A 12,865-nucleotide genomic window follows, 5' to 3' on the forward strand; every position below is an offset into this window, starting at 1 on the left:
GAAACTTGGTTTTGATTCTGTTGTATATTTAGATATGCACACGTGTATGCTGCAGCGCCCTATCATGCGTTGCGCCTTGTGTTGTGTTAAATACAGAAATAGAACCAGCTACGGAGACTGCGCCTTTGAACACAGGGAGCCCTATTGTCATGAAAATACGGTAATCCTTTGTGAAATGTTTTTTCTTATATAAGGCTCACCGGACTATAAGACGCATGAAAGTAAAACTACAGAAATATGTTTGCCTAATATATTTCTTTTTAAATGTATTTCAGAGAATTTCACCGCTAAAATGATTAGATTAATTCATACCATTTAGTTGTCATTATGCATTTACCAGTTCATTTATTTTGGGTAGTTGTGCCATTTCTTTTCAACTGAGCTATTTTACTCTTTTCAACAGCGGAAAATCAATTAAAGACAAGCAGAGTTACAAGCTTTATGATTGTATTTACCGTATTTTGGTCTATAAGATGCACTGGATGATGAAGCACCCAGTTTTTGGCAAATTTGGGGTTTTTAGTCGTCTCTTATAGTCAGGAAAATACAGTAATTGAAAAAACCCCAATCTTCGATGAAAAAAAGGAATAATTTATCAGTGCAACCAAAACATTAACATGTGATAATTTATTTTTGATTCAAGAAAATTGTCCTTAATAAAAAGTAAGATTGCGTTGCCACATGTTCACACTACAAAAAATACTTTATCATCAAAAGATACTTTTTGCATTTTAACTATTAATTCTATTTTAGCATGTTTATCTTTTTCTTTCCAGGCTTGTAATTTTCCTTTTTTTAAATCATGTTTTCTACTTATTTGACAGTTAAAAAAGAAAAACAAAACAAAAATTTAAGGAAAATATTTGTTATAGAAGATAATTTTTCACATTCTGGGAGTTTCTTTATACTGTACTAAGAAAAACACAAACCATTTTTGATAATTTTGCTTATTTTTAGAAAACTATTTGCCTTTTATTACTATATAGAAAGGCGTAATCGAATAATTTCACATGAAAATTGATGCTATGTGTTTATGTCTTTAAGATTACGTGTTGGCATTACATTTAAAAGGTAACGCTAGGTCATTGTTTAATCTACTCAAGTAAATTACGTTTTCGTTGAGTTTAATGTTAAATGTAAAGCATGAGTGGAAAAAAGTCTCCTAAAATAATACACATATTTAGAAATTATATACGCCTAACTGCTAATGGTTGTGGAGTTTGGGTATTTGCCACCATTTAAAACTTCAGCAAGTTAGAGCGAACAAATAAACAAAAATCATTTTACTGACATTAAATTCAAACAGTACTCCGAAATTGTGTTTAGATTACTCCTGCTTAATTCGAGGGCATTTTGTATTCTTCTGGGAATATAGAGGAGGAACCAGTCTTTCCAGAATATTGGCCCGTCCTCTTTAAAGGGACATTGTGTATGATACAGAGCCTCCTGGTGGTAAAAAAACGTATTGATTTGAATAATAAGCAAAAATACATGAACTATCATGTAAATGTGTATTTATGTTTAATACTTGTAGGTTGAGAAGATAATGTTTATTTGCCACAACATGGGGCTTACTCAGAAGAAGCTGACATGATAAACCACCATCTGGGTACCTTTGTTAGCCCTAAACCCAAAAAAACTAGGGCCTAAAAAAATGAGAGGAAAAATTGTACGTTTTGGTCACTTTGAGTCACCATAGTTTGTGATCTCGCTTGTCCATTATAGCACTCATTTATGTTTGCACTACAGAGTACATCAACATCCAGTGGTCAGATATTACACAGTGTCCCCTTTAAGAAAAAGCTTTAATAAAGCATTTTCCCCAAAATAACTGTCACATAATTATTATATAAAAACAATACATAATCTCTTGATCGGTCCGCCTCATTAGATATACCGTTAATTCCGGACTACAGAGCTCACCTGTGCATTCTTAGAATTAAGAACGAATCTCGTTTTTTTCTTTGTACGAGCCGCACCGGATTCGTAGCCGCAGGCTTTAACAGCCATAAAAATGAACTAAATCATTTCTATTTCTTACATTAAAATCCCTCCTCACATCCGGCACAATTTTCAACTGCGTCGTTTTCAGTTCTGCTCCAAGTTGTTTAGGTTACATGTTTTCGGATCACGTGACATTCAAAATGGCGATTAAAATAAGAAGTACATCTTAACTTTTGCCCGAAATGAAACGCGAACTTGAACTACGTCGCATAAAATGTGAGACCTTTATTTTTAAACGACAGCGCCACAGAAAGCATACTGTGGAGAATAGTGCCAGATTGGAACACATACGTGCAAACTCATCTTTTTGCGCTGTGGCCGTGGTAATGGACACAACATGCATTTGCTTGTCATCGTTCCTTGAAGATTGAAAGAAACATTAGCGAATTTACATTGACGTTAATGATACAGAAAGATTATTTGAGTGTTTTTAATAGATAAATTCCACTCCTGCTCGGACTGAGAACTTCATTTGTGGGGGAAAATGTTAAAATATTTCATCATGAGTTTATTGTAAATATTAAATAAGTTGCTGTTCAACCTCCTGTTTTGCTCCTGTTATGTATTATATGAATAATGTTGGCAAAGACTAAATTCTCTCGAAGGCCGTCATACATGTTTCCTGACATCACAGTGGTGTTTTGTATTTAGAGCACATGCATAGTGGAAAAGAGCAGCTCGCCCTTTCCTCCAGAGCCACAAAAAAAAACAAAACAATAAGCCACACCGTATTTAAAGATAGACTGTAGCAAAAAAAGGAGTGGCGTATACTCCGGAATTTACGCTAGCTAATAAATTAACACTAAAGAATGTCAAAGTTACCCTCGGAGCAAAAACTTTGGACACCCCAGCCAGGCTATCATAACCACAACATCTCAGTCAATATCAGTAGTCAACTTTATTGTACAGGTTATATAAAGGCAGGGCGGGCAGGTTGCTCCCAGGGTAGTAGAGCGGTGTAGGGAAGGCGATGGAGCGCGGCACCGGGACCCGGAGCAAAGAGTTCTCACGGAAAACCAACGGCATGCCCACCAGAGTCTGCGCCGAAGCGTGCGCCATGTTGGCCGCCTCCAGTTCGGCCGACAGCTGCCGCTTCCATTTGTTCCTGCGGTTCTGAAACCAGGTCTTGACTTGCGTCTCGGTCAACTGCAGGCTAGAGGCCAGGCAAGCTCGTTCCGAACTGCTTAGGTAGCGCTTCATGTCGAAGGTGGACTCCAACTGGTACACTTGGCTGCGTGAGAAGACCGTGCGGGTTTTTTTCTTGGCTGACAAACCGGGCGGGTGTTTGTCAGACGTGTCTGAAGGGCGCCCGTCCGACAGGGGGGACAGCAGGGTTTGTTCCTGATCCTCCTCCTTGTGGTAGTCGCGTAAGTGGGGCGCTCGCCTGGCCAGACCTTTGTCTGCAGACAGAAGGCCTTTGGTGGGATCTACGGGATTGATAGACAAAGTTAAATTTGGTTGGTTCGGGGACAGGGAGGGGATGTCGCCCTGTTGGGCCCTACACCCTTTTGATAGAGGGATAGAGGGTTTTTTTTTAAATACTAGGCCAGGAGTCAGGAACTTATGGCTCCTAAGCCAGCTATGGCTCTTTTAATGAGTACATCTGGCTTGAAAATAAAATAAGTACCATAGTAATCTTCTCTATGACTTTCCAATTTTTAGTATATGAGAAGGTGAAGTAACACAGAAAGACAATTGTTCTGTTTGAAGTATACAAGGGAGAGTTTCAACTATAGTTTACACTCCCAATGTAACAACAACGTCCCCGTTTTGGCTTTATGTCTCTATGGAATCCTATATATGGAAGCTCATTTAACAATGTATGTTCACTGTTGAAACATTTTAAGATGAAATACCAGTAGAGGTAAGATCTGAATCCCAAGCCCGAACCAAAACCAACCCAAAATTCGGGTCAGGTTGGGCCTTAAAGAGCAATCATATTCAGGTTCGGGTCGGGCTTCCCTCTCGATTACTTTTAAAAAATATATATATCCACCCGTCATTGCAATAATCCATTGCTGAGATACTCCGCAAAGAAAAATAAATAAATAACATAATTTTTGGATAATTTCTAAAAAGCTAGCGAGAGAGAAGCCCATCTCCAGCCGCGTCCTCATAAAAAAAAATACGAAAACTTGGTTTTGCTTCGAGCTTTATCACTGAATGAAGTTAATTTACTTAGGCTTTGATACCCGCAGGTCGGTTTGGGTAGGGCTGAAATTTTTAGGCCTGACCTCACCTTAATCCTACGGAAATGTAGAAACTGTAAATACGAAAATGTCAGCCAAGCACCCACAGCAATTTGATTGGGTTAGTGGCAGGGGTAGGCTAACCTTTGTGCACTCCTCTAAATGCATCCATATCCTTCTTCCCAAGAGTTGTCAACATTCTCAACTCCAGTTTGCACTAAAAATCTTAACTGGAACTAATCATCATTTTGCACTGCCATATGACAGCAGATTTGCACCTCATCAGACAATTTATATATACGCGACAGTGGCTCGATACTGGTTTAATTGCACAAATTGCCTTTGCTTGTTTTTTTTCTATTTTTTTATTGAACAATTTTCTTTTTCCTATTTATGCGTGCACTTGTGGTGGAGCTCGGATTTCATTATAATGTGTAATGACAATAAAGGCATTCAATTAAATTCTCATTTGCATTATTTTTGAACATTTTTTTTAAAAGAACTCCACTTGCACCTTGTTTTGAAATGATTATTAATGACAAAAATGATGTAAGCCTCGACAATCTGATGTAACTGAGGGAAAAAAGATACATTTTAATTATTTTTATTGGTATATTTAGTGATATGAGACACGTTGGCATTGTATCTTTTTCATAGATTATATCAAATAATCACAATAATTATGCTCTGAAGAATTAGCTTTTGTCTGGAGTGCAATTTGGTGGTTTCATTGCATTTTGTTGTAACAAAATGTGCTTCCTGATTTTTCGGTTTTATTGTTATGAAAAAATGAAGCAATGTAATGGCCGTGGGATTTTTGCTTTCAATGTCCACTGAAGAGGCAGCTTCAAGCTGATGGCTTCAAATGAAGTGCTTTTCACACTGTTTTGGGGGGCATGGGGCAGGCTTTCTCACCTTTCCCTTTTAATTCCCTGCCACTAATTCAAAGTAAGAGGCAGTCAGTTGACCAAACTAACTTGTCAGGACAATAAAATATCAGCAAAAAGATGAGGTCTATGATGAGACTGAACATTGACGCCCTTATTATTACTGTATTTAACTCAACATTACTTGGCCCTTTTTTTGGACCACTGGGCGTGCTTTTTGTTACCTATGCACATTTCAGAACATTTTTTCCTGGATCAGCGACAACATAAAAATGAACCGTGCATCAAATAATGACCTGCAGTTATAAAATGTGTCCATTCGATGTCGCCAAGGCTAAGCGCCACCCCCAAAACTGTATTTGCTGACTACCGTTGTTTAACCAGAGAACATGTAAGAAAACAAACCATCACGATATTATTTTACTTAAAACAAAAGTCACTGACACATTGTTTACGGAAATACGATTGCACTCACCTAAATTAAAAAATAACACAATTTAAGTATATCATATGTGTTGTTAGGGTCTGGCATGCCACCTCCCCATACAGGGCACCGACCAGTTGAGGAGCAAAACACATCTGAGCCCAATCTCCACACACCTGACCCTAGTTATCTTGACACTTTATAATGACTGTTTGGACAGCACCCAAGGTCGGGTCATTGCATTTTCATTTTGTCTGCCGGCCCAGGTTTTTGGTTTGTCTGTTTCTGGTTTCTTGTTTGTATATTTTGTTAGTAGTTTTGTGTCCCTGGGTTTGCATCTCCATTTACAGTTTGGTCAATGTTTGTGCTTTGGATTTTGTCAGGTTTGATTTTTGTTTGTACATGTCATTTGGTTTTGACCCCTAGTTTGTTTGTTACTTTGTTCCTGATTTTAGTAATAAATACCATCCTTATGGTGGAGAAATGTGTTTTTATTTTGCATTGGACATGGTTCACATAACTGGCTGTCATTTTGCTGCTAGTAACAAAAGAAAACATGTGTTTTTTCCCTTCGGCATCTTCCCTTTTTTCATTTTTCATTGCCTTTTTGCTTCCTCTTCTCTGTACCTACTTTCCTCTGATTTTCTTCTTTCGTTTATTCCCTTTTTTCTTGCTTTTTTGTTTTGTTTCCCTTTTTTCTTTCGATTTTTTATAATTTTTACATTTTCTTCTTCTCTTTTCCCCTTTCTTTTCTTTCTTACTTTTTCTACAAATGTGGAATATGTTCCCCTTCCTTCCATGGCTAGTCTGTGCCTTGCATCTATTGGTTTCTGTTCTTCTTTTACTTTTTACTTTCCTATTAAATCCTTATTCGTCCTTTTTCCTTCTTTAGATTTTTTTGTATTTTCAAAAACATAGGAGAAAATCGGCACGGGTTGGGTACATTGAGTCCCTATAGTTTGTTATCTTTCTTGTGCTTTATAGCACTAGTCGTCAGTTGCACTAGACAATACAGAAACATTTAGTAGTCAGATAAGAAACACTGTCCCTTTAAACAAGACTTGAAAAATCATCCACATCTGCATAAAAATGCTCCTTCCTCGCTCCAAGTGTAGTTTCTCTACTTATTTTCAAAGAGTAGTAGACCAATAATTGTCAAATATTGGACTTCAATCAGCTATTGTTTTCTTTCCGGTTTCTGCGCAATTTTTAAACCAATGCAGCCCACTATTTGCCCACCCCGGTTTATTAATCTAAAAACCGTTTTTTTTTTTCGTTAATTCGAAACAGTTGTTTTAATCTACAGGCACACTCACTCATACACACAATCGCTTGCGCACACTCGTGCAGGGGCAGCATCGTGGGCACCATTTAACGGCCAATTGACGACCCACGCAGCAAACACGTCCCATCAATTAGCAGCCTCAATTACATTTGAAATAAGAGCGAAATAAGAGCGCATCTCATTATTTTTCATCGCCACGGTGACGAGGATGAGGATAAAACAAGGGCTGCAACGAGTGTCACCCATAACATTCAATTAAAGACCAATGTAATTAAAAGCCTGACATGTTTTACTTTGATTTAATTATATATGTAAGCAAGGAAATCATCCGTAGGTTATTTTAATCACCGCAAACTAATTTAATCCCGCAAATATGATGCGTAGAGCCAATTCGAGACCCTTTTAGTATGTGTTGCATTGTAAACTGTAATTATGTTTGATCATAACTACTGTACCACAATTATAATGGTATATTTAATTTTCTTTTTTTTAACTCATGCAATTGTATTTTCGTGCATTTTATATGCGTCTTTTAGTCATCATTTGCAGACCTAGTACTGTAAAGAATTGAAACATGCATTGTTTTTGAATGCAGTTTTTCTGTGAAATGATATATTGCTAGTCTTGCCTAAATCAACCATAACTAGAACATTGTGTATTCTATTCTCATCACTGCACTTGTGCATATGCATTTTCCTGTATCCCAGAACTAGCACTCATTATTTGCAGACATAATACATCTGAAGTTGAAATTACAGTGTTAAAACATTCATTTGGATGCAGTGTTTCATTGAAAGGATAAATTGCTTGTATTGGTAGATCAGTTATAGCTAGATCAATTAACTTGGTGTATTTAATGATCATCATTGCACTTATGCATTTTTATTTTTGTGCATCATAGATGCTTCATTTCCATCATGTTCAGACACAAAATAAAATTATACGATTAAAGTATTGTATTATATGTTTTTGCATGGCGTATTTTCGTGAAGGAATATATTGTTAATATTAAAATATACATTGGAGCAAAAACCCTTAAAATACTTAAAGAAAATAAATAACTGTACTGTAATCTAAATTGTTCACGATAAAGCTATGATGAGCAAAATATTACTATGAATAAACCTAATCATATCATCGTGCATCAACACGAATTATTTTCTAAATTAACATTTGTTTGCCTATTTTGGGGGTCTCATTCGATTGTGCAATAAAAGTGTCCCCACATGTATCTATGAAAGATGTACACTGAATTATAAGAGAAAATCATCCCCAATCAATTAATCAAAATTCACAAACAGAATTACCCTTAAAGTGCTGTAAAAAGCATTACCTGTAAACAAAATAACCCCCTCATTTTTGTCCCACCCAACAACCCTAACGCCAAACAATGCACCAATAAGATTGCCATTTTGTTTCAGTTCAATATACATATTTTGCTGAATCTAAATAAATCTGAACGTTCATATTTACTGTTAGACATTCAGCACGTATGGAATGTGCAGGTGCAATAAACCACCTGCAGCAAAACAATGTGAGTAAATTACTGGAATTAATTGTAGGTGTTATTATAATGATTAAAATCGTTTGCATTAAAATTTGACACTGTGTAAATGCTAATTTTCCATTGGAGCCTTTTGCATTGCTGGATTGTGGAGGTGTTCGATATTTTGTCCTCTGGGCGTCTGAATGACACAACCTTTAACATAAAAACATGATTTCAATTAACTAATAATTCCCAGTTTCCGGTATTTTGGTTTGGAAACATTTGCACTTTCTCGACACTAATCGAATTGGACCATGCAGGAGTTTATTTAATAAAATTCAAATATGTTCCGGTTTATTGTTTCCTCTTGTGTTAGCTTTCAGGTAACACGCCCATTTTCTGTCAGTATCCCTTTTATTTACAATTTTTAAAAATGGTAAAATTATCCTTAAAAGAATCATATAAATACATGTTTTTTCTTCTTTGTCACCAAACTATTACTAAGGAGTATAATATAATAATATAATAATAATAATTTCCTTGTATCTGCTAAATTATTATTATTGTTAGTATTATTAATAAAATCATTATTATCATTATTACTTCTAGCAGTAATATTAATAATGATAATAATTATCATTATAACAATAATAATAATTTCACTATTATTAACTGTAAAAATATGATGATAAGGTTGATTTCGACCCATACATGTGTTGCTTCAAGAAAAGGCAAAATATATACATATATTTTTTTAGCAATATAACTTAAATACAAATTAAAATGGAAAAGAAGAAACAAGTCAATACGCACAAAATAAATAAATGATATAAACGAATAAAAAAACAGCCAAGATCAATTACTCGTTCCAAAAAATATATAGTGAAAGTAAATGTGTGCAAGCAGTACATACCTGCTCATTTGTGCTCTAGTTTCTCACCAACTTTTTCACAACAAAATATGATTTCGAGATTTCTTCACTGTGAATTTTCTTTTCATTTTTGCCTGCTTCCACAATGACATGTGCACTCTTTCGATTACTAGCTCTTTACTGCGTTCTCCCGGCATGTCTAGAGATGGATTTGTTTGGTTTTTGTGAAGGTATAATGGAAAAGACGGCAAAACGAGAACCCCCTAAATCTCATACGAGTTACAGAGGAGCTGGCAGTGTTCACTGACAGTGCACTCATGATTTTAGATTGGCCTGTACTTAATGATGATGATGATGATATAAATGTAGGCATTCCAATTCGACTATTTTATAAAGTACAGAAACTTTTTTTTTTACTTTTTTTTTTCAAAATGGACATTTCTGACAAAGTCAGCAAGCCTCGATGCCCAAAACCAATTTGTTTTTTTTAATGCATTTAAAATCCAAAACGGCTCAATGACGACCCTAACACAAGATGGGTGTTAATGAGGGTGTGCATTATTTGATTTTCTTTACCTATGCACGTGAATGCGTCGTGCTGCTGCCGCTGTCCGGAATCGGTGCAGAAGCAGTCCGCGGAATCCTCGCCGCCGCTGCACTCCTCCTCGGAGGACACGGACAATGTCCTCCTCCGCGCTGCACCTAGTCCCTTGACGACCAGCTCCTTGGTGCCGGCACTTGAGCGCGGGGGGGCCGGGTGCAGGTGCGTGTGCGCAGCCGGGGTTTCCTCAGTCGTCGCCGTACCCAAGATGGAGCGGATGGTGAAGCTGGAAACAGGCCCCGTCGAGCCCTTGGTGCTCCCGCTGTCCTCTGCGCTACTCATGCTCGCCTCATAACAGTTATCGATTGGATGCTCTCCTCCGTTGTAATAACAACAGGAAGAAAAAGAATAAATAAAATAAAACTTACAAAGTGTGCACACACACACGGGGGTCTTTTGTGCGCGTAATGGCGCGGGGGGGCTTTCACATTCAAGTGCAGTTGGAGATGTTTTTGGGTCCGCGCGCGCGGCAGCGGGTCCTCCTCTTCCTCCGAGGCGCGGAGGCTCGCGCAGAGCTCATTTGCATAAAGGTAAGCCCCTCCTGGGCCAATCCAAAATCGCCCGCACGTTTTTAAATCGGGGAGAGAGAAAGAAACGCTACCAATCTTTTCCTTGAGCAAAATTGGACAACAATCCCTCCCAATGGCGCTCCTTTTGTCGTCTTGGCTTTTATCCTAAAGGGCAACATTGGATTATATCATGGTTCCTCAAACTTTTTCCTCTGATGGCCACATACCTTGATAACTGATGAACAGGAAAAAGTGTAACAATTGCAGGAGTACCTAAATATAAAAATATAGTTTCCCAGGAAGCCTTAATCAACTAACCCTTCTGGATTCTTTCCAAAACTAATGTCCATAGAAGATAGACGTTTTGTTGTGCTGTCCCGGGTCTTAACAGGTCTAAGTTCAGCTTCGATTTCAGATCACTGGACCACCAGTGGAATAGATAACTTGCGAAAAGTCAATAGATTTTATTTTATTGTCACACTATTTTTCGTCACGGTACATGTTTCCGCAGTGCAGTGGTTAGCACATTTGCCTATCACGCAAAAAAGGTCCCTGGTTCAAGGGATGGTTGCTACCAGGCTGTATTTTCCCAAGACACACCACGAGAAATAGTGCCCTTATCGCATTATTATTCATAGTTGCATCATGTGTCTAGTTATCAATCTTTAGGAATGAATCTGACTGTTAAGAAGCTTATCTGTTTCAAAGTGCACAGCAGCAGACAGGAAAACGCTCCAGAGGGTCATCAAAACAGCCCAGAAAATTGTCAGTTGCTCTCTGCCCAGTCTGGAGGACATTGCCTACTCTCGCTACCTCAGCAGAGCAGAAAACATCATCAAGGACTTTTCTCACCCCGGCCACCACCTCTTCGACCTGCTGCCTTCCGGCAAGCGCTACAGGTCACACAAAACAAAAACAAACAGACTCAGAGACAGTTTCTTCCCCAGAGCCATTACCACCCTAAACACACACCGCACAAAAAACTGAAAAACTCTTGCAAAAACACTACCTCATACGAACGTAAATGGTACTCATGTCTATGTGTCTTGCACAATGTTGACTGCACTATGTTTACTGCTCACCTTGCACAATGTTGACTATCTTTTTTTGCACTATGATGACTATTTTTGCACCAAATGCATATTGCACAACCCTACGATACCAAACTGTATGTAACATCCTATATGCCGACATTTCTTGGGTAAACTTTGTGTGAATTATAACTATAACCTTATCCTCCTTGTTCTATAACCTTATTTTCTCTGTTCCTTTATCTTCTAGGATTTTTTACCTCACTGTGAATGTGTGAACTGGAGTGTCATGCCCAATTTCGTTGTCACAATATGTTAACCCATATTGTAACAATGACAATAAAGGTATATTCTATTCTATTCTATTCTAATTGAATTATTGATTGGTGTTGGTGGGAAGAGGTGAGCTGTGGATATATATGTTTGTGTGTGTGTGTGTGTGTGTGTGTGTGTGTGTGTGTGTGTGTGTGTGTGTGTGTGTGTGTGTGTGTGTGTGTGTGTGTGTGTGTGTGTATATATAATATATATATATATATATATATATATATATATATATATATATATATATATATATATATATATATATATATAATATATATGAGAGGCTGTTTGAGAAGTATAGTAAATCATACTTGCTCTCACGTGTAACATACTCTCATACATGCACAACTGTACACTCATAAAGACACAGTCACATCCATGGACAAACACGACTATATATTATATATTATTCAAACTACTATACTCTCAAACAGACTATTATACTCTCTCACACATACAACTATATTCTCATTGCCACTCTGTCTCGCGTAGACTACAATACTCTCTCACACATACTATAGTGGGAGAAACTCCAAATTGACGTTGAACCGTACAACATATTCACTCAGATCAGTTTGCATCTTATACACAAAGTAAAACAACAATGAGGTGAGCTGATCATTAAACTATGTATGAGAGTATAGTACTCATTGTGAGAAAGTTTAGCAGTGTGTATAGTAGTGTTTGTGCATCTGTATGTCTGTCTGTATGAGTTTTATTGTGCATTTGTGTTAGTATGTTACAAGTTAGAGTAAACTTGATTTACTTCTCAAACTGCCTCTCACACATTACACTAGTTGTGAGAAAAAACTATTGTAATGACAGTTTTAATGGTGTTTGAGAAAGAACAGTAGTTTATGATACAGAGTTCAATAGTGTGTGTGAGAGTCTATAGAAGTGAAAGTGGGAAAGGATAGTAGTGTGCATGAGAAAGTACAAAATTGTGTGAGTGAGTCTATAGGATCATGTGTGTGGGAGTATAGTAGCATGTGTGTGAGCGTGTAATAATATGTGCATAAGAGAGTATAGTAGTATGTGTTTAATCATATAGCAATACTGTATGTGTATTAGAGTAAAGTAGTATAAGTGTGAAAGCAGAGTAGTGTGTGTATGAGAGTATAGTCGTATGTGTAAGAGAGTATAGTAATGTGTACAAGAGAGTCTTGTAGTGTTTGTGCATGGGAACGACTTTGTCTGTATGAGAGTATTTGTCTGTGTGAGATTAAGATGTTACATGTGAGAGCAAGTATGATTTAC

The 12,865-nt window shown here is 37.3% G+C and overlaps 1 protein-coding gene across 1 annotated transcript; it reads right to left on the minus strand.

Annotated features, from left to right (window-relative positions):
- Positions 1 to 888: 888 nt before the first annotated feature.
- hmx2 (H6 family homeobox 2) lies at positions 889 to 10,217 on the minus strand. Its single transcript, XM_088351185.1, has 2 exons — positions 9,723 to 10,217; positions 889 to 3,431 (listed from the first exon to the last, which is right to left on the minus strand). Exons 1-2 carry the CDS (start codon positions 10,027 to 10,029, stop codon positions 2,890 to 2,892), a joined length of 849 nt encoding a protein of 282 aa, XP_088207311.1. The 5' UTR covers positions 10,030 to 10,217; the 3' UTR covers positions 889 to 2,889.
- Between the last annotated feature and the right edge of the window lie 2,648 nt (positions 10,218 to 12,865).

The sequence above is a fragment of the Urocampus carinirostris genome, chromosome 13 (assembly GCF_059441175.1).
Source record: "Urocampus carinirostris isolate Australia breed hairy pipefish chromosome 13, RoL_Ucar_1.0, whole genome shotgun sequence".
In the NCBI taxonomy this organism is placed as follows: Eukaryota; Metazoa; Chordata; class Actinopteri; order Syngnathiformes; family Syngnathidae; genus Urocampus; species Urocampus carinirostris.

Excerpts from the sequence above, each read along its gene's own strand:
- hmx2 (XM_088351185.1), bottom strand. The coding sequence starts at position 10,029 with ATGAGTAGCGCAGAGGACAGCGGGAGCACCAAGGGCTCGACGGGGCCT. Across the intron at positions 3,432-9,722 it reads CGACGCATTCACGTGCATAG|ATCCCACCAAAGGCCTTCTG; the intron begins GTAAAGAAAATC and ends TCAATCCCGTAG.